The 26,827-nt window shown below is 45.7% G+C and overlaps 1 protein-coding gene across 2 annotated transcripts in view; it reads right to left on the bottom strand.

Moving 5' to 3' along the window:
* Nucleotides 1-26,827, bottom strand: part of MAD1L1 (mitotic arrest deficient 1 like 1) — a 428,013-nt gene that overhangs the window by 136,931 nt on the left and 264,255 nt on the right. For both annotated transcript variants that reach the window (XR_010988348.1, XM_068146670.1), the window contains exon 16: nt 6,203-6,410. Coding sequence is in view for 1 of the 2 variants with exons in the window: in XM_068146670.1 (XP_068002771.1) it covers nt 6,203-6,410 (208 nt within the window). In the remaining variant the exon portion in view is untranslated. The remainder of the gene's footprint in view (nt 1-6,202; nt 6,411-26,827) is intronic.

The following is a 26,827-nucleotide window of genomic DNA, read 5'->3' as shown; positions in this document are numbered from 1 at the left end:
TCTCTTCAGAAAGAAGACAATTCCTTCAGTACAAAGTGGAGGGGAACTTGCACTCTAAACATCACTGAGAGATGTGTTACCTAATGAATCCATCCTCTGCTTCAGGAAGAGGCATTACATGACTGAAGAAGAGTTGCCCTCCATGCACTCACTTGGCCCAACCTTGTTTGACCAGTGAGATGCTGGAAATCATCAGCAGGAGGTGAGACACAAATGCTGTGCTGCATGTGTGCACCCACCAACACCTAAGGTCAGAGAAAAATCCTTCTGCAGGTGGACTCAGGTTTCATTTGCAGGTGCAGCCCTTATCATGTGTGGATTTCCTGCACACAGATGGCAGGAAGCACCAAGGCTTCCAAGCACCAACAGCTCAGCCAACTGTGGATGGAGAATGGCAACTTCTAAATTCCATCTGCTCCTTTTTTGTCACCTTCTGTACTCAGAAACACATTCATCAGAAGCACAAGCATGCTGGGACAGTGACAAATTTTACCATCTCTGGCTTGTCACTTCAAGAAGATTGGATTATTTTAATATTAATTCATTATCCAATTTAATTCCAATTAATTACACTTTTACAAGGCCCTGACATGGCAGTGATGCAGAAGACAGCCTCTGCTGAATACCCGATGTGGCATCTCTGTTAGGGTCAAACACCTGTCCTAGAGGGAGATTCACCAAGGAACCCCTGTCCCTACTTTTCCCTAACAAGGAGAATAGGACACTGAAAGCATTGAGATGGATGAACAGCTCTCCTTTATTTGGTGGGATTATGTTCAGGAAAATAGTGGACTTCCAAGATTCTCCACAGATGGCTGAAATCAAGAAGGAGGATGGGGAAATCAACTCTGGTGGGGGTACCAGCGTGTCTCTCAACAGAGAGAATACTAAAGCTCTTTTCCTCTTTCTCACAGGGAGAGGCTATGTGAAAGAAGGGAATGCTCCACTGTACCCATGGGACAGCAATGAATCCTGAGGGCTCATGGAAAAGTCACACTACTGCATTCTTTAGTCAGGAACCAGCTTCCACAGGTCACCTGCTCCTCCCTTCAAGTGTACTGCTTTTTAGATGAAAATACACATGGAAATAATCAGCACCTGAAGCATTCTCATTTCACCTGAAGCATTCTCATTTCTGCCCATGCTTTGCTATAATACACAAGTCATCACTTCTGCCAGATCTCCATTAGCTACCTATTTGCTTGCAGCTGACATGGAACTCCATCTCCAGCAGCACCAGAAAAGAAAAATCAAGAGGCCCACCAGGACCACCCAAGACTAAAAGGGGAGATCTAAAGGGACATGAGCTGAAGAGAAAATGGAGGAAAAAAGAAAACACAGGAAAATTTACACAGATGAAAGACAAAAGGCAGAAGATGCAGCCTGAGATACAGAAAGGAGGGGGGGAGGTGTGAAGGAGACAAGAAATAGAAATGCAGCACTGGAACAGATTCCAAATCTGGGCAGCGATGCCCCGCGCCACCTTTCCAAAGCTGTTACAATCTGCATCCCTGTTGCAGAGACAGGAGGACTCGGAGCCGCTCCCCAGATGGCTGCTTGACCTTGGTGCACTCTCCTCTTACACAACCAAGACCCGGGCAGCCACTGGGAGAGAAAGCAAACACCCATAACATCAGAGCCCGTCCCCGGCTGCCCGGCTCTGCCCCATTAGCACCGCACGGCCCCGCGTGCAGACCCACGCCCCACGGAAGGCTGTCGCAGCTCGCATCGTCCCCGGCTCTCCTTTGCCACAGCCCTGCAACCCATTTCAGCAGAGGCTATTAGGAGTAAATGAGAGCAAAGGACCACTGAACTGCGTGGCAAGTTGCCAGGCTGTGCTGCAGCCTCCAGCGGTTATGCTCAAAGAGATTTAAAGTCCAGCATAACCTTGATTTTTAATAGAGTCACATTTAATGAGCTTTAACGTCCACAGTCATAATTTCCTTATTACCTATCCAGGAGTCAAAACCATGATCAGAAAAACCACGCTGCATTCCAGTCCAATGGATGAATTTAATAATGGCCAACACATTATTATCAAACCCATCGACATCATTGTCCTTAATGCCTTTATTTTCTTCTTCCCTTTGGTTGGTATAATTATAATTCTTTGAACCTTAAGTGTAATTGTTGCAGATCACATAAGCTTGCTGAACACAGCAAACCTGACTGGCTAGAGGCCACCCAAATCCCTCACCTCTGCCAATAAGCCATTCAGGGTATACAGCAAAATGGGATGATGAAATAGAATTAACCAGGTTGGAAGAGACCTTTGAGATCATATGGAATGGAATGGAATGGAATGGAATGGAATGGAATGGAATGGAATGGAATGGAATGGAATGGAATGGAATGGAATGGAATGGAATGGAATGGAATGGAATGGAATGGAATGGAATGGAATGGAATGGAATGGAATGGAATGGAATGGAATAGAATAGAATAGAATAGAATAGAATAGAATAGAATAGAATAGAATAGAATAGAATAGAATCAACCAGGCTGGAAGAGACCTTCAAGATCATTGAGTCCAACCTATCATCCAACACCACCTAATCAACTAAACCATGGCACCAAGCACCCTGTCAAGTCTCTTCCTAAACACCTCCAGTGATGGTGATTCCACCACCTTCCTGGGCAGCCCATTCCAATGGGCAATCACTCTCTCTGTGAAGAATTTCCTCCTAACATCCAGCCTAAACCTCCCCTGGTGCAGCCTGAGACTGTGTCCTCTTGTTCTGGTGCTGGTTGCCTGGGAGAAGAGACCAACATCCGCCTGGCTACTACCTCCCTTCAGGTAGTTGTAGAGAGCAAGAAGGTCTCCCCTGAGCCTCCTCTTCTCCAGGCTGAGCAACCCCAGCTCCCTCAGCCTCTCCTCACATGGCTGTGCTCCAGATCCCTCACCAACTTCGTTGCCCTTCTCTGGACACATTCCAGCATGCCAACATCCTTCCTGAACTGAGGGGCCCAGAACTGGACACAGGACTCAAGGTGTGGCCTAACCAGTGCAGTGTACAGGGGCAGAATGACCTCCCTGCTCCTGCTGGCCACACTGTTCCTGCTGCAGGCCAGGATGTCATTGGCCCTCTTGGCTGCCTGGGCACACTGCAGGCTCATGTTCAGCCTACCATCGACCAGCACCCCCAGGTTACCTCTGTCTGTCAAAAGGCAAAATGCAAACGTACATTCTGACCTTTGTTTTCTTCTCAGCTTTTATCCCCACTCTCCCTACTCTGTCCCTGGTTTCCCTTCATCCTATTCAACTCTGACATGGGGGACTGAATCTGCCTCGTGCATGTGTCATATGACTGAGGTGGATAAACACACATATGGGTGTTGCAGCTGGCAGAAAGGGGTGTAAGAAAAAATCAGATTCTTGTTATTTTGGTACAGAAGCAGCTCCACAAACCTCACTGAAACCTGCTCCCTTATGATGCACAATAAACCTCCCTCCCCAAGGCAGCCAATTGCACAGTGACAAAGAGAGCAGAGGGAGTTTCTGCTACATGCTCCCCATTTCACACCTTGAAAATACACTAAAATGGGAGGCATATGGAATCCATTCCTGTGGGCAGAGCTGTTGAGATCCTTAAGCAAATAGAAGCAGACAGTGTAAGCTTTCTGGCCATGCCAATCTGTGTTGTTAAAGCATTCCTGGACCAGCTGTTGCATCCATGCCATGGATGCTGCACGAGTTGGGCAGGATAGAATCAGTGCAAAAATGGATGCAGTTTGCATGGCACATTTGATGTGTGATCCCCTAACCCACCAGGAGCTCTGCCCTGCCCCAGCAAGAAGGTCAAAGCTGGCATTCACCTGGCTCATCTAAAGCCAGCTCAGATATCCCTGCTAACCTCACAGTCAGTGCTGTAATGTCCTCAGTGTCTCTTGCTCATCCTTATATACAAAGAATGAACTCTGACCATGCTGCTGAATGAGGCTTTAGGACTATTTATGGCAACATTCCCTGTGCATGACAGTGATGCACACAAGTACATAAAATACAAGAAAAAAACCCAAGATCTTTCCATATAACCCGGCTTACCACACACATGCCCTGGTCTTAGAGATAGTCATCCACAGGGCTCCTCCATCTTTCACTCACAGCTCCTTTTCCCATTTTGTTTACATGGACCACTTCTATATGCACTTACAGACACTCTTAATTATGGAAAGGGCCCTCCTGTGACTGTGATAAATGACACTGAAGTATTTCCTCCCTGCTAGGCTCTGCAACTGATGCTCTCTCCCATCTGAGTTGGTGACCAGAAGTCAGAATGATATAGCATGGGACTGGGGCAAAAGCAGGGACAAAAAAAAAAGCATTGCATATATGAGAGGCTGGAAACACCCTGAAACCCAGTGAGCTGTTTGTTTTCCTGTCTGAATCAAAGGCAGAAGATAAAACAGCTTTAAAAATGCATCTCTTATGAGCTAAAGACAAACCTGGTAACAACCCAGCACAGAAGCACTTCACAAACAGCTAAAAGCAACTGCATGAATGGCAGCAGAATGATAATTACGACTAACAAATCACAGAAGGCATACTTGAGGAACTCTTCTCCCAGAAGAAAAGGTCTAATTACTGTAGATGATACCCCAGAGGTTCATTCAGCAGCAGCAGAGACACAGAACTGACCTCACCTCTGCTTCCCCTCCGCCCCTGACTGGTATTCTCCCTCCCTGTGCTCAAGGGGCACCGGCAGGGTGTGGATCTGCAGCATTAGGTGTGCTGGGGAGATGGAGGCACGATGACAGACAAGGGCATTGGGCAGCAGGCTCTACTGTAATTTAAAAGCCAGTGCATTTCAAATCCAAATTGCAATGCAAGAACCGTCCCCAAGAGCTGCTTGAGTCTCACTGGGGTCTTAGACTGGAAGCTCCTGTGGGCAAAGGCAGCTTCTGTGGGCAAAGGCAGCCTTCCTTAAATGTTCTGGAAGTGTTCAATGCTTACTCATTTGTTAGAGCACCCACTCAGAGCAGTGACAAACTGTCATTGTACTTCTTCACATCCGGTCTGCTCCTCACTTTACAAACCACCCCACTGACACTTCTCCATGTCAGAGTTTTAAGGCTGTGCAGTACCATAATCCACTATGAGATGCCAGAACAAGCACATTCTTAGCAGTTATAAAGAAATACTGTTTGAGCAATGGGAAAACAAGCAAGCTACCTTCAGAGTATTCTTGTGTCATAAGAATGAAAGATACCTCCTCCTGGGCATTTGCTTTAAGCCAGGGGCTCTGCCATTTTGAGGCTCTCAAGATTCCAGCACACACAGGCTTCGACGGAAGCTCTGCCCCCTTAGCCCCATCTGAGGGAGGATCCTCACCTCCAGACACTGACCTCAGATGTGCTGCTGGATCACAACAGGTCAGCTCCACATGGACCATCAGCTCCCTTTCATTTTTCTTTTCTCTAGCAAAACCATTTCGAGTGCAAGGCACATGCGAGCAAGTTACACAGCAGCAGGATTTCTCGGGCTCCGCAGAACGCCTCCACTCTGCCTGCTCTCCTTGCAGCGCAGTAGGTGATGGGTCATGTTTTATTGATATCCTTACCTTGATTTACAGAGTCTGAGAGCGAGTCTGGAGGTATTGACTTTGGGGTTACTGTACTAAAAAGTCTCGTTCAGGTACGTGGAGGGAAGACAGACTGTACTGGAGGAGAGCCACGGATTCGGTGAAATGTATTTAGCTCGGTGAAAGATGTACTCTATTTTCATGGAGTATTGAATGTAGCTGTGATTAATGGGGCACACATACACTGATAAACAATATTAATTTGTTTTAAGCCAGGTCTGAAAAGATTTCAACCACTTGCTTCCCTGCAGCTATGAAAGTTATTTCCTGCTGTCTGTACTACCTCAAGGGCTAAACCAGCTCTGAAAGGAAGGAAATATTTCCTTTCACTCCATCGGCAGCAGCAGCCAATGAAGGCTGCTGTATTGGTGTTTCATTCATCATGAACAAATGATATGGATTATTATTATTTATCCTTTCCACCTACCCTCTGTACCAAACTGCCACAGGATTGCCACCACACATTCACTCCCTACTGCATCAACCCAGCTATTTCCATTTTCTTTATAACAGTTCCATCAGGCACACAGTCTGCAATGTCTCCATCTGCTTCTGCAGTCAGTTCCTTTGGCAGTACAGATGAATGAGTGCATTTCTATGACCAGAAGCCAGCAGCCTACCTGCAATTTCTTGTGGTGACTGAAAACTTCCAACTCCTTCCAGACTCCCAGGGATGGAGCCGCCTCCTTCAACCGCCCTCAGCATCTCCCTCAGCCTTTCACACTCCTCCTGGAGGCTCTGCTGTTCCTCCTTGCGCTGCTGCTTGGCCAAGCTCGCTGGGTTCATGCTGAAATGGAGAACTTTGGTTCTGCTGGGGTCATAGTCACCCTGTGTGGCAGAAACAAGGGAAGAAATTGAGCAACTGAGCCAGCCTCCAAGTCCACCCAGTCTGTACCACTCTGTGTGTGAAGAGAAACAACCTTAGAGCAGAAAAAGGGACACAGGCAGTGATAATGTTCTACTCCAACAGTTTAAGTCAGCCCATCTCAGTGTAGCTTCTACTTCTCCTGCTCTTTTTTTTGTTTAAAGAAAAACAAACAAAAGCAACAAACCACACCAAAAAACCTCACTGAACAGACCTTGCTCTTTGTCTGACACTTCCACACATAGAAGTAAAGTTTTGTAGCTGTATTTGTAGCTGCTCTGGGTAGCAGGAGATTATAAAGCATAGACAGATACACCTTTACACTAGAGCAGGTCAACCAGTACCAGCCTGATTCATTACACACACAAACCAGCAATGCCCATATGACTCCATGGAGAAAGACCTTGGAGTGCTGGTGGACAGCAAGCTCTCCATGGGACAACAATGTGCCCTTGTGGCCAAAAAAGCCAATGGTATCCTGGGGTGCATTGAGAAAAGCGTGCCCAGCAGGTCCAGGGAGGTTCTTCTCCCCCTCTGCTCTGCTCTGCCCTGATGAGACCACACCTGGAATACTGTGTCCCGTTTTGGGCTCCCAGTTCAAGAGAGACAGATCTGCTGGAGAGAATCCAACAGAGAGCCATGAGGATGATTAGGGGACTTGAGCATCTCCCTTGTGAAGAGAGACTGAGATCCCTTGGGCTGTATAGTCTTGAGAAGACTGAGAGGGAGATCTCATCAATGTGTATAAATACCTGAGGGGTGGGTGTCAAGTGGAGGGGGCCAAGCTCTTTGCAGTGGTGTGCAGTAATGAGACGAGGAACAACAGGTTCAAGCTTGAACCAAGATTTCACCTCAACATGAGGAGGAGCTGCTTTATAGAGAGGGTGATGGAACACTGTAAGAGGCTGCCCAGAGAGGTAGTGGAGTCTCCTCTGGACACATTCAAACCTATTTGGATGCATTCCTGTGCAGACTACTCTGGGTGATCCTGCTTTGGCAGGGGGGTTGGACCCCTTGATCTCTGGAGGTCCCTTCCAACCTCTAATGCACTGTGACACTGTGACTCCAGTGGTGGAGCCATTAACAAGCTGTATGAGCTCACCCCAAGCAAGCAAACAGGATGTTCATTTCATACTCTTTTTCCTTTTTTTTCCCCCTTCTGTACTCTCAGAGGTGAGTTGCATTTAGAGCAGTTTAAACAGTCAGTCAAGTCCTAAGATAGCAAATCCATATTCTTTCCAAGTGAGAGGAAAACACTGATGTTACATTTGTGATTTCAGAGAGACAATTTTCACATCAACTGCAGGAAGCCTCATGACCATTGAAGTAGTAAAGCATGTGCCAGAGCTGGCTTCCACAGCACTGCCCAGCTGAAACCTTATAGCACAGCCTGCACGAAGAGGCATTGGATATGGTAATATTTTCCCTTCAATCTCAAGACCCAAAGTGATTTTGTAAACATTAATTAACCCTCATGAGCAGCATGAGGTAGGTATTATCCCAACTGTATCATTTCATTTTCATTAAAGATCTGCTGGAACCTCAGGGTGGGGTTTTTTTTCATGCAAACCAGAGCAGAGCCTGAGCTGCTGGGCATTGCTGCTGAGAGACCCCAGGAGATCCCTTCCCAAACATCTTCTATTGAGAATACTCCATCCACACACTGCAAAGCACCTCTGCCCACAGCAGGCAGGGAACTGCCAAAACTTGCTGCCCCACATCCTCCAGCAGCAAACAGGCTTGACAGATTCATGGACCACAGCTCTGCAACTGGACCCTGCCACGGGAGGGCTGGGGCACATCTTCCAGCATCTCTGGCTGCTGGGAGACTGCTGGGGAGCTTGGCTGAAGTTGTGGACTCTTTCAGAAGAGCATCTCCCATCATTGTGATCAGAGATGGTGTTCTGGGCTAGAAGTGGGTGATAGGTTGGACTTGATGATCTCAAAGGTATTTTCCAACTTGGTTCTGTTCTATTCTATTCTATTCTATTCTATTCTATTCTATTCTATTCTATTCTATTCTATTCTATTCTATTCTTATTCTATTCACCATGGGTAAAGGCCAGCTGGGAACTTTTTCAGTTCACATGCAATGCCTGCTACATCTCACAGCTGTTCCAGTGCCCCCCTTGGGGGAGCCACACTGATATTCTCCTTTTAAACCTCCCTCTACTCAGCTGGGCAGAAGGCAGCTGGAAGAGGTGTGCTCACCTGCAGAGGCGCAGCTGCCCATGAGCAGTGCCAAGGTCTGGGTCCAGCAGCGCAGTCAGTGATGCGCAGGCACTGTGATGCTCACAGCTCTCCTGCAGTCCCCAGGGCTGGCTCCCCTTCAGCCAGCTGGCTCCCAGGGCCACACCAGGCAGATGGGCCCCACCACAGAGGAGGAGCAGCCAAAGCTGTGGCTGGCAGGATGCCGACAGCTGGGCAGGCAAAGGGGAAGCACAGTATAGAGCTAGCAGAAGATGTGAACTCTGAAAGTGGTTTTGGCCAAGACCATGGGGCTCACATGCTGGTGAATATGAGCTTTGTGCCTTCTTGACTCTACCACCAAAAATATCACGGTGCTCAGGAGACCTAAGGGAGCTTCTAGCAGGGCAGCACCATCCTGCAGTCCCACAGCCATGGGAATCCATGACTCCATCTCAACAGACAGGTTGAGTTAAAAAGCCTGGAGCTGACAGCCCAATAGGGACAAGAAAAGAAACAATCCCACTGCAAGCATTGGCCAGGAAAACTCAGGAAGGAACTGAAGGACTGGGACCTCACACAGCAGCTCAGAAATGTTGAAGAGAGGGAGCAGGAAGCCAGCTGTAACATCAGCTTATTAGATGTGTTCTCCCCAGCAACACACTGGCATTTACAAACCTGTTTCCCCACTGAGCTATCTAACTTCTTGTGCTATTTGCATTTCAGGACTCTTCCAAACAGGTCAGGGCACTCCCCAGTTTCCAGTTTGCCTTTCAAGGGAGAAGATTCAACTGCAATGTTTGCAGTGGGGGTTACGATGGCTGGCAAAGGGATGCCTTTCAAATCAGAGCTGCAGAGCCCACTTCTCCCTGGTCCCATGGGTTTTCTGACAAGCAACGAAAGGCAGCTCCAGTCCCATCTCCCTGGCTGGCTGCAGCACCGAGGTCAGGCAGAGCTCTCATCTCCTCACCCTGGCTGCCACCACTGTGCTGTCTCTAGCACCCAGTGCAGGGATTACTTGTGCTTTCACACTGCACCATACCTGCAGACACTTCATGGGAAGGATCTCAGCATGGAGGACAGCCATGCAAACCTGGAGACTGCTGCTACCCTGCTGCTGGGACCGCGTTAAGCCATGCTGCACTCCCCTGTTTATTTTGCAGGTTATTTACTCTTTTTAAGACATCTCTCTGGCCTTTCTGCAAAGCCCTGCCATGAAGCTGCAGTCCTTTGCCTCTTATAGATCTTTCAGTCCATTTATCCTCTCCTTTTACAACGTGCCCACTTGAAAAATTATGCTCTAAAATTCAGCACTAAGACTCAGACTTATTTTGGGGGCTCACCACTGCTCCTGAGCACACCACTCTGAAGCTACAGCGAGACAAGCAAATCTCTTCAAAACCCACTGTGATACAAAGGCTGTGGCAGAATCTCCCTCATTTAACATTTCTGGGAGATCACAAACATATTTGCTATGCTACTCACATTTTTGGGCTAGGGGCAGTAGCTTTCTCTTTATTCTACACAGCACACATCAAACCAGTACATTTCTCCCTACAGCTAAAATATTTGTGCTGCTGGTTTATATTAGAGTAATGCCTGAAAGAAACCAAATGAGACAGGGATCCCAGTGTGCTAGGTCCTGTCCAGACCCCAAAAGGAACTACCACCTAAAGCCCAAATACCAGACTCACAGGCTCACAGAATGTTAGGGGTTGGAAGGGACCTCTGGAGATCCTCCAGTCCAATCCCCCTGCCAGAGGAGGACCTTAGAATCCACCACAGGTCACACAGGACAACACACAGACAACAAAGGCTGAAGGTGCAGGATGTGAGGGGAGCAGAGGCATGGAAAGATGCAGTCTCCAGTTTGAGACTCCAGCAGCAGTGTGGCAGAAATGAAAAGAAAACATCTCCAGAGATGACCCTGCTCACCACCAGACCATGCTGCCACATCAAGCAGAGTGTTACTCAAGTCTGTCTATGAATTTTCCATTCTATACTAGTAAGAAGCCAGGGAATGAAGAAAGCAAACAATCTCCTCCTGGAACCCCTCTAGCTGTGGAAAATGCACATTTCTGGGTTTTTTTCCTGTGTGAGCTGTTCTTCCTCCCATGATAAATTTGCCTTACTGATCAGAATTGTGTCCTTTGAGCTCTGCAGCACAAAGCTGGAAAATGATGGTTTGGGCACTGGAAGAGAGAAGACTTAGAACAGATCTGTTGATTTAGAGCATCATTTCTAACCTAAGGCCACTGATGAGAAAGACCAAACAGTGTCATTTGAAAGCTGTGCTACAGGAGAGATGGCCAAACTCTTTGAACAGGAGCTGGAAGACCCTGAGCAGCCTCCCAGGAGCAGCACCAGATGCTGCTGCTGTGCTGAACCAACACAAGCAAGGAGTATCCGGCAACAAAGGGTAATGGACTCCATGATCTCAAAAGTCATTTCCAACCTGGTTAATTCTATGCTATTCTATTCCTAGTTTCTCCTAGAAGCATGGAAAGTGTGCTTCAGGTTTGGAAACTTGGCCTGAATGGAAGAATCGAGCAAATTCACTTAAGCTCATCATGCCTTTATGTAGAAATAGCGGGAATGGAATGGAATGGAATGGAATGGAATGGAATGGAATGGAATGGAATGGAATGGAATGGAATGGAATGGAATGGAATGGAATGGAATGGAATGGAATGGAATGGAATGGAATGGAATGGAATGGAATGGAATAGACCAGGTTGGAAGAGACCTTCAAGATCATCAAGTCCAACCTATCATCCAACTCTACCTAATCAACTAAACCATGGCACCAAGCACCCCATCCAGTCTCTTCCTAAACACCTCCAGTGATGGTGACTCCACTACCTCCTCAGGCAGCCCATTCCAATGGGCAATCTCTCTTTCGATGAAGAATTTCTTCCTACCATCCAACCTAAACTTCCCCTGGCGAAGCTTGAGACTGTGTCTTCTTGTTCTGGTTGCCTGGGAGAAGAGACCAACCCCCACCTGGCTACAACCTCCCTTCAGGTAATTGTAGAGAGCAAAAGAGTCTCCCCTGAGCCTCCTCTTCTCTAGGCTAAGCAACCCCAGCTCCCTCAGCCTCTCTTCACAGGGCTGTGCTCCAAACCCCTCCCCAGCTTTGTTGCCCTTCTCTGGACATGTTCCAGCAAGTCAAAATTTTTCCTAACCTGAGGGGCCCAGAACTGGACACAGTACTCAAGGTGTGGCACAGTACTCAAGGGGGATGCAATCAATGCATGACTTACAGACAGTCCCTTTGCTGGAAAGCCTAGCCCTGGCTCACTCAGTAGATAACTTGGTGGATCGCTCTGCTAATCAGTGGCCGGTGTCTCAGAGAGCAAAGATAACACGTTATTGATAGTTTCTCAGCAGTACCCCTTCCTTACCCCTATTTTTCCCCCCAATACTTTAATAATTGGAAATTGTAGAGATGTAGAAGAGTAAATAGCTTGAGCTCCAGAGAACTGCTGGCATTCATTGATTCTTCTCTCAAGGAATAACACTGAGCCAGTAATTCAGATTTGTCAGAAAAATCTACACAGAGCTTCAATTTAGGAGGAAGCAATAAATACCTTGATTGATTGCAACCATGTCTGGTTGACATTTAATAGCAGAGTGAATTATTCATTCCTGGAAAGCAAGATGCTAACTAGCTGATTGGGTGCTTAAGGCAGCAAAACCATTTCTGCGCTCTCCGAAGGGCATCGGACATTTCACGGCGAGGATTTGTTGACTCCCACACATTAATGTGACCCACAGTTGGTGACATGATGCTGCTTTGATGCATTACCCTCAGCCTTCCAGACACATGCCCCAGGGTATGCACAAGGGAAACTCTCTCACAGACAGCTGAGAAGAACCATCCCATTCCTTCTGTCCCGGTTGCGCAGTCATTATGTCAGACAGCCACCACAGATGCCATGTACAAATATTGTCTCAACACAATATGTTCTAAGCACACACTGGGACGTGGCAGAACTATTTAGCAAGACTCTGGCTATCAATAAACTTCCTGACAAAAGAGAATATGCAACAGGGCCAATTTGCCATGTAGAACAGAGGTACAAGCTCGAGTCAAACACTGCTGCCTGCCTTCCCACTTCCATCTCCCAGCTTGGAAAAAACCACCCCCAGGAGATAATTGTGGCGGTGCCGTGTGTCAGTTTTAAGACTCTGTTATCGGCAAACCGTCAGGAAGTTGGTCTACATGCTGAAATTATAGCTCAAAAACTTCCTAAGTAATCTCCCCATTAGGGAGGAATCAGTCAAGCGACGAAGCAATGAGTGAAGACAGGATCGCTTTCATCTCCCCAAACCAGAAACTTTTCCTTTAGAAGAGAAGTTGTTTAGAAGAACAATGAAAGCTGCCAGTGACAGCACCTTGAAAAGGGCTGAACTTATTTTGGCATCTCTCCTCCTGGTTGTTTGAAAACTGCACAGTCCCAATTCAGGCATGTCTTTCTCCAGGAGCTATAAAAGCTTTGCTCTCGACTCAACTCACTTTTCACAGGCCCACAGGTAAGAATAAAGAAGTTAAACCCAAGTGGACTGCTTTACATCTGATGAAACATTCAGCGCTTAACAGCTTCGTTTAAGATTTATTCATCTCCTGCAGATATCTCTAATCAGAAAGGTAGAACTGGTAGCAAAGGGAATAGTCTCAGCTGTTGTGAATATGTTTATCTAACACTGCTAATGAAATTAAAGGAGTTCATATGTCCCAAGCAGGCAATGACTGTCAGAATGCCAACTGACTTCACATCCTCATAGGCTCCTCCCGTTTCATGCAGTTGAAAGCCAAGTTTGTCAAAAGCCACAGATGAGTCTGACATACACTTAAGTGCTGTATTTTCTCATAGTCTTGTTGTCTGTCAAGCTTAAAAAATTGTGATTTCTGAGCAGCACAATAAATTCTGGTGGAGCATATGGACAGCTGAGTTTAATCGCTACTCGTTTGCAATGCAACAGATTGTGCTTGCCCCTGCTGAGAAAAGGCTGACGGCTGGAAGCTCTTCAAGGGAAGGACCATTTCTTTATTGTGTGACTCTCCACACAGTCAGTGCCACCCAAATACAAGCAATACACATGGCTGCCTTCTTAGTTAAGGAATTTGTTTCCATGCTGACTTCTTAAGAGAAAAAAATCTCCAAGGTTTCCAGACTGGGATGCATTATTCAGTACTGGGGAACTTAGAAACAGTCTAAGGAGCTTAGTAGGTTGCATCAGCTTTAAAGAAGTAATGGGTCAGTAGTTACCTTGGAAGAACATCCAAAATAAAGACCACATCTATCTGTAGGAGATAGATGGGAAAGATTCTTAAATACAGATACAAAACATAAAGCATCAGCTGGAGGGGTGGTGGAAGAGGAGCTTTTGAAAAGCATCCAATTGGCCAGGGAATATCTTGCTTTCATTTGCTACCTCTTGTAGGGAAGAAGTAGCTTAAATTGTCAACACTAACACATGGCAGTTAATTGGGTGGTGAATGCTCAAAATGGATCTTCTGAACTCTTGAGAAGAAGATGCTACTTACTCACTGCCAGCACAGCCTGGTTGCAAAATGTGGTAAGACTCAGACTAAAACAAAAGATGGGAATGTTCAGATGGGGAAATTCAGGGGCTTAGGATCCCAGAAAGAAAAGCGGTGATGAAAAGGGAAGTGGTCCCAGAAAGAAGAGTGCCTGCAAAAAAGGTGACCATCCTGGCTGGAGGAAAGGTGATGAAAGTGGAGGAAGGCCATGGAGATCAGAGAGATGCACAGGATGAAGATCAGGGAATGTCCAGGGTCCTGAGCCAATACCACCTCTGACTGATGACTGGAAGCAGACAGGACTTTCTGCCCAGCCATCCTGCACCAGCAGTGACCTACCTGAGGAGGATGGATGCTGAGAGAAGGCAGCACAGAGACAAGGTAGGGAACAAACAACTGTGTGAAAACACAAAGTGGGGTAAAAAGTCTGGTATCAGTGGTATTAAAGTAAATCCCAGAATCCAGATCTACAGTGGGTTGCTGCTTACTCTGTCCCACCTGTGAATGTCTCTTCTCTTTAGTGACAAAATGCTACCCAAGGCTTCTGGCTGGTCTGTCATTGTGTCAGGCTCCAGCTACTGAATTCTTGCAACATCCAAGTTTTTGATGGCTGCACTGCTAGAAAGGCAGATGCTGATTTTGGGCACCTGCAAGCTTATCCTTGGGATTCAGTGTCTCCTCCTGACCACAGATCCTTCATACAGATCAAGCTGCAAGAAAAGAACCCTTTCCCAAGGATTCAGGTTTCTGGAGTTATTGCTCTGCTTTTCCAAATGTGGTATTTGTGAGCATGAGCAAACACAGCCACACTTGCACAGGGGATAATAAATACCAGCTAATAAATACCCTGTTGCTTCTACTGAATTATGAAAGCAGAGAAGTCACAAATCATTAGAAGACATCTTTGAACGTATTTATGTTCAGCTTACAGTTAATGGTATATTATTTATGCCAAGAATTGTCTGCTGTTAGTCCTGCATCAATACTCATTGGAATTTTTACTCAAAAGTAGAGAGCAGAAAAACAGTGGGAAGGCAAAATTGGGATTTATCACCTGAAGAGCACATGTAAGGCCCCAAACAACTATAGCTCTTGTGGCAACAGCTTATTAACTAGAGTCAGCCTGGCTAGACAGATGAGCAGCTTCTCCTGGTCTAACTTCATTTTATTTTTGCTTTAGCAGGTTTGCTTCTAAAAAAAAAACCCACCTAAAATACATTTGTTGCTCAACTGTCTCCTACAAAAGGATATAGGAGGTATTTCTGCAGCCAGTACACAGCAGCCTCAGAATGTTTAATCCTACCTCAGGAAATGCCATTTTAATGGAAATTCTGTTGCTTGGTTTTGTTCTTTTTTTGTTTCTTTGCTCAGGCTTGTTAAAGTGATTAGAGCAAAACCCAAAGTAAACTGCATCCCGAAGAATTCCCTCTGTACCCAGTGCACAAAGCACAGCAGGCTCACCAGCCCCGGCTCCGTCACAGAAGATAACTACACCAAGGGATCTTTAAAGCCCTTGGAACAGGAGGTGTATTGACAAAAAATGGATTGCAAAGATGAGACAAAGCAAGCTAACAAATAAGCAACAAGCACCACCTGTTCCTCACAGCTTCGCCAGGATGTGCAGACTTGAAATCTGAAACAGTTGGGAGGGAGAAAAATCCCCAGAAGCTGCTGGATGTTGGGCAAAGGCTCACTTGGTCCCACCAGGTCTCATGCTGGCTCCCTACCTTCTCTCTCACATTTCTCTCTCCATCATTTCTGTACCTACACCTGCAGCACACACAACCCTGAAACCTGGGAGTGTAAATTGACTGGGACAACATTTTCATCCTTCTCTGTCCAGCTTTTAGTCCAACTCCTGCTACTTCTTCCCCAGAATAGGAAGATCTTTCCTTTCCCCAGTGATAACCTCTTGCCCACACACCTTGATTCAGGCAACTCTTCTTTGGCCTCCTGAACACCCATGTTATCTGACTCAAGAAGAGCAAAGGTGAAGTGTTTGTCTGAGTGATGTCCCTTCAACCCCAGTAACTTCTCTAGAGTTCCCACCAGCACAGCAGATTTCAGATCCTCATCCTCACATGCAATGGCATGAGCAAATCCATATCACCTTCCCCACCGCATCTGAATAGAATAGAATAGAGTAGAATAGAATAGACCAGACCAGGTTGGAAGAGATCTTCGAGATCATCATGTCCAACCTATTAACCAACACCATCTGATCAATTAAACCATGTAACCAAGCACCCTTGTTGGATGTGATGATCTTGAAGGTCTCTTCCAACCTGGTCTGGTCTGGTCTATTCTAGTCTAGTCTAGTCTAGTCTAATCAAGTCTCCTCCTAAACACCTCCAGTGATGAGTACTCCACCACCTCCCCGGGCAGCCCATTCCAATGGCAAATCACTCTTTCTGTGAAGAATTTCTTCCTAACATCCAGCCTAAACCTCCCCTGGTGCTGCCTGAGATTGTGTCCTCTTGTTCTGGTGCTGGCTGCCTGGGAGAAGAGACCAACCTCTGCCTGTCTACAACCTCCCTTCAGGTAGTTGTAGAGAGCAATAAGGTCTCCCCTGAGCCTCCTCCTCTCCAGGCTAAGCAACCCCAGCTCCCTCAGCCTCTCCTCACAGGGCTGTGCTCCAAACCCCTCACTGACTTTGTTGCCCTCCTCTGGACATGTTCCAGCAAGTCAACATCCCTCCTGAACTGAGGGGCCCAGAACTGGACACAGTACTCAAGGTGTGGCCTAACCAGTGCAGTGTGCAGGGGCAGACATCTGTAATGCCACCTCCACCACCTGGATCAGCCGCTCCTCCCGCAAAGACTTCTACAGGGCTTTTTCTTTTCCTTCCTGAAGCTGATCTGCCACACTACAAGTATTCATTGATATTCCTCCCCATGGCCCTCTTTTAGTGCAGCATCCACAGCAAATTAGCAAAGAGACAGAGAGGCGGTTGCAGCTAGGATGTATTACAGACTAAAGAGCTCTAATCACTCTAATCACACTGCTCTAACACCAGACCATATCTTTGGGTACAGCATGTAACACATTTTGGGCCCTGCTGCAAAACGACTAATAAAATAAAATGTTTCAGCAGTGGTGCTGGAGCCCTTCAGGTACAGTTTTAAAAGGGAGATCTTTTCTCTATACCCACTTTCAAATGCTTTCTCCCCTGGAGGATGCAAGACTATAATTTGCATTGAGTGAGGCATTCAGATGAGGCCTGGGATGCAAACAAACGTGACCAGAAGGTTAAGAGTCAGGATGGCAAGACATGGAATGGAATGGGGTTGGGATAATCTTGAAGAGAAGGAAAAAAAAACCATGCAGTCAAATGCTCACTGTCCTTTTGAATTGCTGCTCCTCCTTCCACTGAGATGGAAGAAAATCACAGTCTGCTCTAGGATGGTTTGTTACCACCTAGAGATTTGAATTCCAGGGTTTCCACACCAGTGTTTTCAAGTCAAGGATTCCTGTCTTTGCAGAGAACAAAGTCCATAAAAAGTTGCTATTATTTACACTCCAGCAGCATGCAGAGGAGACCTGTGATGCTTCAAAAACCTCTGATAAAGACACTGAAAATAAAAAGCACACAGGTTCTGAAAACAGCCCCAAAGAGCTTAGAGTTGGAGTTATAAGAACTCTATTTTTTTGTTTTCAGATATAAGACTCAACTTCATGGTGGGAAATGCTGGCTTACAGCAATCTGAATTTCAAAAAACACTGTATCAACTTCCCCATACAAATGAAGTTCACTTTGGTTAAGAATACTCTTGAGATGTGTCAGACCAAGCCATGCTTTTCAAGAAAAGTACATAAAGCTTAAAAAACAACCCTCACAAACCCCCCAGCCAGCCAACAAATCTACTGCTTTCCTGTTGCTTCGTTATTCTGCCTGCAACAGCCACAGACAGATGCTGTACAATAAACCTGAAAGACAGAAGATACTCAAAATGAGGGTTTCTGGTAGTATTTACTCCAGTCCAGATATTCAACCACTGAAAGCTTTCCCTCCCAACAGTGCTCTATTAATCTTGTTTTACTGCCCCCATAATTCTGCATTTCCTCGTAAATCTGACTGAATTCAGATGAGATTGCCAGGGGAGACCCCAGAGGAGAAAAGCAGCAGGAATTGGCTGTGCTAGCCTGGGACCCTCAGTATTCAAACAGAAAGGGAAGAGTCAGAGTGCCTGGGACCCTCAGTGTTCAAACAGAAAGGGAAGCGTCAGAGTGCCTGGGACCCTCAGTGTTCAAACAGAAAGGGAAGAGTCAGGGTGCCTGGGACCCTCAGTGTTCAAACAGAAAGGGAAGAGTCAGAGTGCCTGGGACCCTCAGTGTTCAAACAGAAAGGGAAGTGTCAGAGTGCCTGGGACCCTCAGTGTTCAAACAGAAAGGGAAGAGTCAGAGTGCCTGGGACCCTCAGTGTTCAAACAGAAAGGGAAGAGTCAGGGTGCCTGGGACCCTCAGTGTTCAAACAGAAAGGGAAGAGTCAGAGTGCCTGGGACCCTCAGTGTTCAAACAGAAAGGGAAGAGTCAGAGTGCCTGGGACCCTCAGTGTTCAAACAGAAAGGGAAGAGTCAGAGTGTCTGGGACCCTCAGTGTTCAAACAGAAAGGGAAGAGTCAGAGTGTCTGGGACCCTCAGTGTTCAAACAGAAAGGGAAGAGTCAGAGTGCCTGGGACCCTCAGTGTTCAAACAGAAAGGGAAGAGTCAGAGTGCCTGGGATCCTCAGTATTTAAACAGAAAGGGAAGAGTCAGAGTGAAGTATGACAAGAGATATCTCTCTTTCAAGACTCTATAAAGAAGAGCAAATCTGCAGTGCAATAAGATTTTCCATCAACAGACCTCATCAACAAACCCCCAAAGCTCTATGGGTTATTTTTTTCTTTTAGATAGTATCTTATATTTTAAAAAAGATGGATATTTAAGAATTATGTAAAAGTCACTGGCTTCATGAGCTGATGGCAGGAGGCATCAAAGTTCAGACGAGCATGTACAAGCCTGGAAAGTGACAAGAAAAGCTGCCAGTCACCTTGGGTGTTTGTACAGCAAATGTATCGCACGAGCTGGTTGCTGAGGTCAGCCATGACAACGGCAACACTGAGGCTTCCTAAAGGCTTGAAGTACAGCAGGACGTTTTGATCCTGTAATTTAATGCATAGAAAAGTGCTATTATCTGTCCTTGCATGTGTAACTCTGACCTGGCAGGGTACAAAGCAAATCCTGAAGAGCTTTGCTGCCCTTTGGTGAATGAAGGCGCACCCTCGGTCTTGGCCGCGCCGCAGAGATAACCTGCCAGTATTAATAGATGCCCTGGAAGCAGATCTGCTTAGAGAGCAAGGCAAGTTCCCTTTCACATCATACAGAAGCTGTGACAGGTGCTTTGGAGGACTCATTTCTGACAGTCTTCTTGAGTAGTTAGGCAGTGTCTGAGTTTTAAAGCAAAAGTGTTCCAGGTTAAACAAGCCGCACTGCAGCCTCTCACTGCGAGAGGTCATTGCCTCCCCAACTCCTGCTTTGGCCAAACAGAAGATCATAGAATCACAGAATGGTTTGGGCTGGAGGGGACTTTACCCATCATCTAGTTCCAAACACCTGCCAAGTGCAGTGAAACCTCCTACTAGAATGGGCTGCTCAAGGCCTCACCCAATCTGGCTTTGAACACTTCCAAGGTCACAGCCTCCACAACTACTCTGGGCAACCTTTCCAGAGCCTCACCACCCTCTAGGTGAATAAAAGATGAAAATGATGGAAACAAAACATATCCCTGCAACAGAACAAGGGGAAGAAAAGCTAGAGAAGAACTGCCAAGCTGTATTCTCCTTGTCACTGCCACTTCTCTTCTCAGCAATGTGGTGTTTGTCTTGACACAGCTTGCCTCTGGGGAGAGCTCATCTCCCCCAATACTACTTCAACATCCAAAAAGGTACCATGAGGAAATTTCTCTAGCCATGGATAATTTTGTAGAGGGAGAAGCAAGAGAGAAATTGAGGAGCTTCCAACATCTCAGAAAAACATATATGCATGTATATACCTTTCATATTTATCCACATGGCCATCTACATTATTCACCAGAAAGAGTCACTGCAGATTTGCTCAGATATGTTGAATATGCAGAACCCTCTTTTGTTTGCTTTGCTCTTTCTCAAGTAAGAGACCTGAGTATCTAAAACATCCAAATATCGATTCTGAGGGTACATTCTCTTCCAGCTCCACAGGGCAAATAGGCAAATGTTTGATTTTTCCCTCCCTTTTCACTGCTTCATCAGGTTACTTACTTTATTTAAGCAAGTGGTAGGATCCCTGATGAAAAGAGCTCTTCTCCAAGAGCACAGAAAAGGTCTCCTCCATCTCCTTCCTCCTCCATACCTCATGATGATTGCCTATTGGTCCTAAGTTTGCTTGCCCAGCTCCTCAGAGAGCTGGACTCTGCTCCATTGGCCCCTATGCAGAAGAGCATCACTTTTTGTCCTTTTATTCCTTGAACAATAGAAGTTTCTACATGCTTGGGATCAACAAACATTAGAGAGGTCCCAGGCAGCAAGAACAGGGCTGTCAGGCAGCAGCTTGTTGTGCATACAAAGAAACCCTCAACTAGAAGAGTCAGCAATGCAAGGAGAATTAAAAAGCACCCTAAATCCTCATGCATATTTATAAACTACATCACATCAAACCTAAATCAATACCCCTCACTAGTTACATATGGCCTGCAAAAGTCAGAACTGGTGACTTGGTTTTGCTCCACCCATTGTACTGATGAGACCTGGAAAGGCTCAGTATGAGAGTAAACTCTTGGGTTGAGAAGGAACTGCAAGCTGTAACACAGCAGGGTAACCTGGAGTGGAGAGAAGGAGCTGCCATCCACACATTCTGGATGGCACAAGGGATCCACCTGAGAGAAGTTTCAGTTCAAACCCCTGTTACTTCAGTGGCACAGAGAAAAACATTCTTGGCAGGAGGGCAGGTTTTTGAGTTGTGCTGCACCTCTGTTGGCATCATAAGCTACATCCTCCCCATTTCATACCTGATGTGTTGTGAGGCTGTCCACCTCAGTGACTTATATCAACACAGCCATCTGTTTAAGTACACTTTCTTGGCTTCCACTGGGGAAAATAATTTTTGGTTGCCTGCAAAGCTTCATCTACTATTCATCCACTTTTTTCTTCAATGCAATGTCAACCAAAGACATGGGAAAATTTAGGAACATCACATTGGGTTCACTAGCCCATTAGCAAAATGACTCTGTCAACATGCTAAACCTTGTATCAACTCCTGTCCAGCACCACATCTTCTTTACTCACACCTAGGCTGCTACGAAGTTGAGCCAAACTCAATCTGAATCTATCCTGAACTATATTTGGTAGATACAAAGCTGTCTGGACATCAGTGCACAGCTTAATGATCTGAAATACAACTGTCACGTGCTCCTGTTTGATTTTATTTCACCACTTTTACTTCAGTGTGCTAACAGGCTGGAAAGCAAAAGGCACATTTTGCACAGAGATGTGAAGGGGCAATGATTTCAGATTTTACTGCTAAGGTTTCCCAGAACTATGGCTGCAGGTCAACCTCTAAACTGTTAAGACCCTACAAAACCTCAGTCAAAACAGAGTACTTCCTGCTGTATAAAACCCAAGCCTTTATTTTTATCATCACCTTCCTTATTGTCAACATGAATCACAACATTTTTATGAAAGAAAACTGTAGACATTCTAGTTTCCCTGTGTTTCTCAGGGGGAAATCAGCTCTCCAGCCTTCATATAACAAACCACCGAGGAGAGGACAGCTCAGCCTGGCACAACAGCTACCACAACATGCTCTTGCACTCTAGTAGTTACTTCTTCCCCATGAAGATTTAATTAGGTAACACATGCCTCACTCTAAACAGAGAATAGCTGCAGTTGAGAAGGCATCTTTTCAACTTGAGCAAGCCTGAAAGCAAGCCTTTCTGTACTTCACCAAGAAGGCCAATGCCATTCTGGGGTGGATTAGAAGGGCTGTGGTCAGTAGGTCAAGAGAGGCTCTCCTCCCCCTCTACTCTGCCCTGGTGATGTCTCATCTCAAATACTGTGTCCAGTCCTGGGCCCCTCAGTTCAAGAAGGACCTCAGGGAACTGCTTGAAAGGGTCCAGCCCAGAGTCACAAAAATGATTAAGAGAGTGGAACAACTTCCTCACGAGGAGAGACTTGAGGGAGCTGGGGCTCTTTATCTTGGAGAGGAGGAGAGTGAGGGGTAACCACATTCATGTTTATAAAGATGTAAAAGGTGAGTGGCAAGAGGATGGAGTCAGGCTCTGCTGGTGGTGCCCAAGGACAAGGGGCAATGGGTGGAAGTTGAGGCATAGGAAATTCCACAGAAACATGAGAAAAACTTTTTCACTGTGAGGGTGACAGAACACTGGAACAGGCTGCCCATAGCAGGCTGTGGAGTCTTCCTGTCTGGAGGTATTCAAGACCTGCCTGGATGTCTTCCTGTGTGACCTGCTCTAGGTGACCCTGCTCTGGCAGGGGGGGTTGGACTGGATGATCTTTTGAGCTCCCTTCTGGCCCCTAACATTCTGTGATTTTGTGAACTACACATTTCCAGAGAGCAGCTTTAAGCACACAGTCACTGAGTTTCTGTCTTCACATTTGCTCTGAACAAATGCAATTACTTGGCCATTTTTCATATTTCACTTACTGCTTTGTTTTTAACAGAGTCTTAATATCTCAAAATTACTGTTATTCCAGCTGCAATCTTCAGCAGTGTAGAGGTTATCCAAAGGAGCTAAAGGCATTTATTCCAAGTTGCTTGTGCAGGTAGAGCCCCCAAATAGTCTTTGATGCATCTGGGACGTACTGAGAGAAACCAGGGGAGTTTCTGCCTGATGAGTAGATAAGCACTTAAGAATTCATCTGCCTGAACCAGCAAAAACAAAAAGAGGCCTCAAGAATTATGATAAAAATCTCATTGCATAAATTCATACATTTTTATCCTCCTGCAGGTCAACAGCTAAGGAGAGGGAAAAAAAAATAAAAAAAGAAGGAAAAAGAAAAACAGGGGGGAAAAAATAGATCAAGAGAGGTGATAAGGGGAAAGCATTTGATGTTAGTGATTTCAGAAAAAAAATGTTATTTGCTGTAATCACTGCAGAAAGGGCACAAATCTGTGCCATCGTCTTGCTCAACAGAGCTCAACGATGCTTACATTTCACTTGAGAGGAAATATCCGTTCCTGCTATTTCAGCCCACTCAATCACTCCCTCTCTATTTTCTTCTCCAACTTGAAACCTTGCATTGGATGAATTCACTTAGTGAAGTTTGCAAATTACTAATCACCCATTGGCAGTATTGACCTGCACACTGTGCGTTGACTGCAGCCAGAATGAGACAGCACTGGCTGGTGAATAGACTCTGAAGACCCAAAAATGAGATTAGCCAGCTAGCCCCATACAGATCAAGTTATCTGCTGCCTTGTTCACTTTTCATGAAGCTTCCAGAATGCAGCAAACTGAATCCCCTTAACTCACAAGACAGGACTGATTCATAAGTCCATTAGAAGGAAAGATCAGAAAAGAAGCAAGTAACACAATTTCATGGAAAACAGGTCTTGTCAGATAGACTTGAAGAGATTTCAAATCTAGTTAATTAAGATAACTGTGTTGACATAACAGAATAGAAATTCTGTAAAATATTTGCCTTGGTAGCAGAAATCACATTTTCTTTTGAAACCAGCATGATGCAGAATCAGACTATGGCAGTTCTGAAATGGCCTGAAAGCTGATGAACTAGGAGTGATGTTTCCCAGTTACTTCCAACACTAATTCCTCCTCTGGCCGACCGTGTGCAGCATACATTCCCTAAGATACACAGGAAAATAATAAAAACCTTACTAAAATATGCAGATAACACAAAGGCAGAACTGTAGCAAGCAACAAAGCCCACAAAGATAGCTCAGAAATCTCTTTGTGCCGGGCACAACCATTCCACCTGAATTCAAATGCATTAGGAGACATCCTGATGCGCAGAGCACAGGCTCAGGTACACAACACAGCAGGGACTTCCTGGAAGACAGTGTCTGCAATGAGGCCTTTTGGCCATGGCTAACAACTAAGGGTTTCCTCCAACTCAGTGCTGTCTGGAGGCAGCAATAAAAAAAGGAACAGCCAGAGTCTTTATGTACCTGTGAGTAGGACTAGAGAAACAAGGTTGTCTCCGAATGCAGCGCTGATGAGACCGCTACCAGGATAATGCATCCGGGTGAGGAGTGCACGCCTAAGAGGGCTGCTGAAAATTAAGGGAAGTTGTGAGAAGGTTTCCATGAATGATTCATGCTCTGAAAGATAAGCCTTACAATGAGAAATGAATGGGAATCAAACGATTTCATCTACCAGGGAGAGGCTGAAGCAATTTGATCAGGGTCGTCAGTGGAAATGTGACACTAAATGGCTCTTTAATCTAGCAAACAAAAGCATAGTGAGAACCCAATAGCTCATGGTGAAGTCAGCAAACTGGAAATAATATCTATTTTTAATAGGGATGGCTAACCAGGGAAACCAATACATTGTCTGTTCCTCAGGATCTTTAAATCAATATTTGATAGCTTATTAAAAAATATATGTGGAGCAACCCCAAGTCACTGGGTAGAGATTCCTCTCAAGATTGTATTTTTCATGTTATATAGCAGAGGAGGACTAAATGGGTGTTCTTTTTTGGCCATAAACCTCTTAACTCAACTCATTCCACTTCCTCCAATTGAAAAAAAAAGTGTTATCCAATACTTTAATCCATATTCTCTCTCCTATCATTAATTCCCCTTCTTACTTCAGAAGCCTCCAGACAATTCTCTAACTTCAGCATTTCTTCCTCTTAGACATAACAAGAACTGAGATGTTATCACTGACAGTTTAATCTTTTTTTTCAAGGAGAGTTTTAATTTGTAGAGAAATTATATTAGAATCAATTCCTCTAAATATAAAAATACTTTCAAATCTATGTCCATTTTAATACTTCAGTGTGGCAAAGCTGCCAAAATCCTCAGGTGATGGGAAGGCAGAATGACACTTTAAGATACAGCCACTGAGATTGTGCTTTTTTTCCCCTTAAAGGAAATGTCTTTTGCTGTCCTAACAACAACTTGAACACACATGCTGCTCCATACAGATGTAATCCAGCTTGCTGGAAGACTGCATGGGCTACTTGGTGATTAGAGTGCAAAAAGTATCATAGTGTCATAGAATCAGTCAGAGTTGGAAGGGACCACAAGGATCATCTAGTTCCATCCCCCCTGCCACGGGCAGGGACACCTCACACTAGATCAGGCTGGCCAGAGCCTCATCCAGCCTGGCCTTAAACACCTCCAGGGATGGGGCCTCAACCACCTCCCTGGACAACCCATTCCAGGGCTTCACCACTCTCATGGGGAAGAACTTCCTCCTCACATTCAGCCTGAATCTCCCCACCTCCAGCTTCATTCCATCCCCCCTAGTCCTATCACTACCTGAGATCCTGAGAAGTCCCTCTCCAGCCTTCCTGTAGGCCCCCAAAAAGAATCAGAGAATGGCAATAAGTTTGTCACCTGCCATCTTTCTTGGTCACCAGGATTTAAATCAGGGAGTCCCTATCCAAATTTAAAGGGAGTAAAGTCAGTTTAAGGACTTCTGCTTTTCTGGGACATGGTGAAGAGAGAAGCAAGGATGGACTGAGATGTGAAAGCTCAAGAAAAGAAGTCACAAAACACAAACACATCTCTACATACATCCCTCTTGACCATGTGCACATGCTCTTTGTACAGGAACCATTCTGCACATGTGTTCACCTTCATTAAAGCAAGATCGTATAACAGTTTCTCATGTTCCCATCTAGCATCCTGCTGCCAGTCACTCATCCATCTTCCACAGATGCCCTCTGAAGGTAGCCTCTGCCATCTAGTGTGGAGCACCTTTGGACACAAGGATGCACCTACAGGTGCAGAGGGGAAGTGAGGCAGGGAATCTTGAACAAGCAAAATTTACCCCTGTAGTCCCAGACTGTTTCTGTCCTAACATCCACATGGCATGGTAAAGCATCACTGTACTTCTTCATGTCCATGAGGCAGAGGTTCAGACAGATAAATAATTATTGTTGTGCCCTCAGGTAACACCTGGAACATCATGAACTGGCACACTGAGAAAACCAGCTTCAGGAGGCAGTTACAAACTGGTTTTTCACGACAGACAAACCTTGCCCATTAATCTCAGATTCGGTTCCTCCCAAACTACCTCCTTGCCATTCTAATCCCCATTTAAAAAGCCCTACTGGAGACCATAAGATGCTTCTCTACACTAAAAAGAACAAATCCAAAACACCAATCCACGCCTGCTTTCTCTGGATCAGCAAGGAGCTTGTCCATGTTGAGCTTACTATTCAATTTTATAAATTCTGCCTGGATCCTTCCCAACCACAAACTCTAATTTGTGCTCTGAATGCTATCTCAACTGCAGGAACTGATCAGTGCCTTCACTCCAGCTCTCTGCAGCCTGTATATTAAGTTAAACCACACACAAATGTGTTTGCTACTCTCAAAAGCTGTTAAATGAGAGAGTCTCCTCTTCAAAATGAAGCAGTACTAGGCAAAGAACCAGTGAAATCAGGAGTGCTGCTTTGCCAGGTGAGATGGTCAGGAAATAATT

Source organism: Melanerpes formicivorus, unplaced genomic scaffold, assembly GCF_026170545.1.
Source record: "Melanerpes formicivorus ecotype bairdi unplaced genomic scaffold, bMelFor1.0.p_v2 SCAF_14, whole genome shotgun sequence".
NCBI classification, from domain to species: Eukaryota; Metazoa; Chordata; class Aves; order Piciformes; family Picidae; genus Melanerpes; species Melanerpes formicivorus.
Note: the sequence above shows the minus strand (reverse complement) of the source record. Positions and strands in the feature narration are given on the sequence as shown.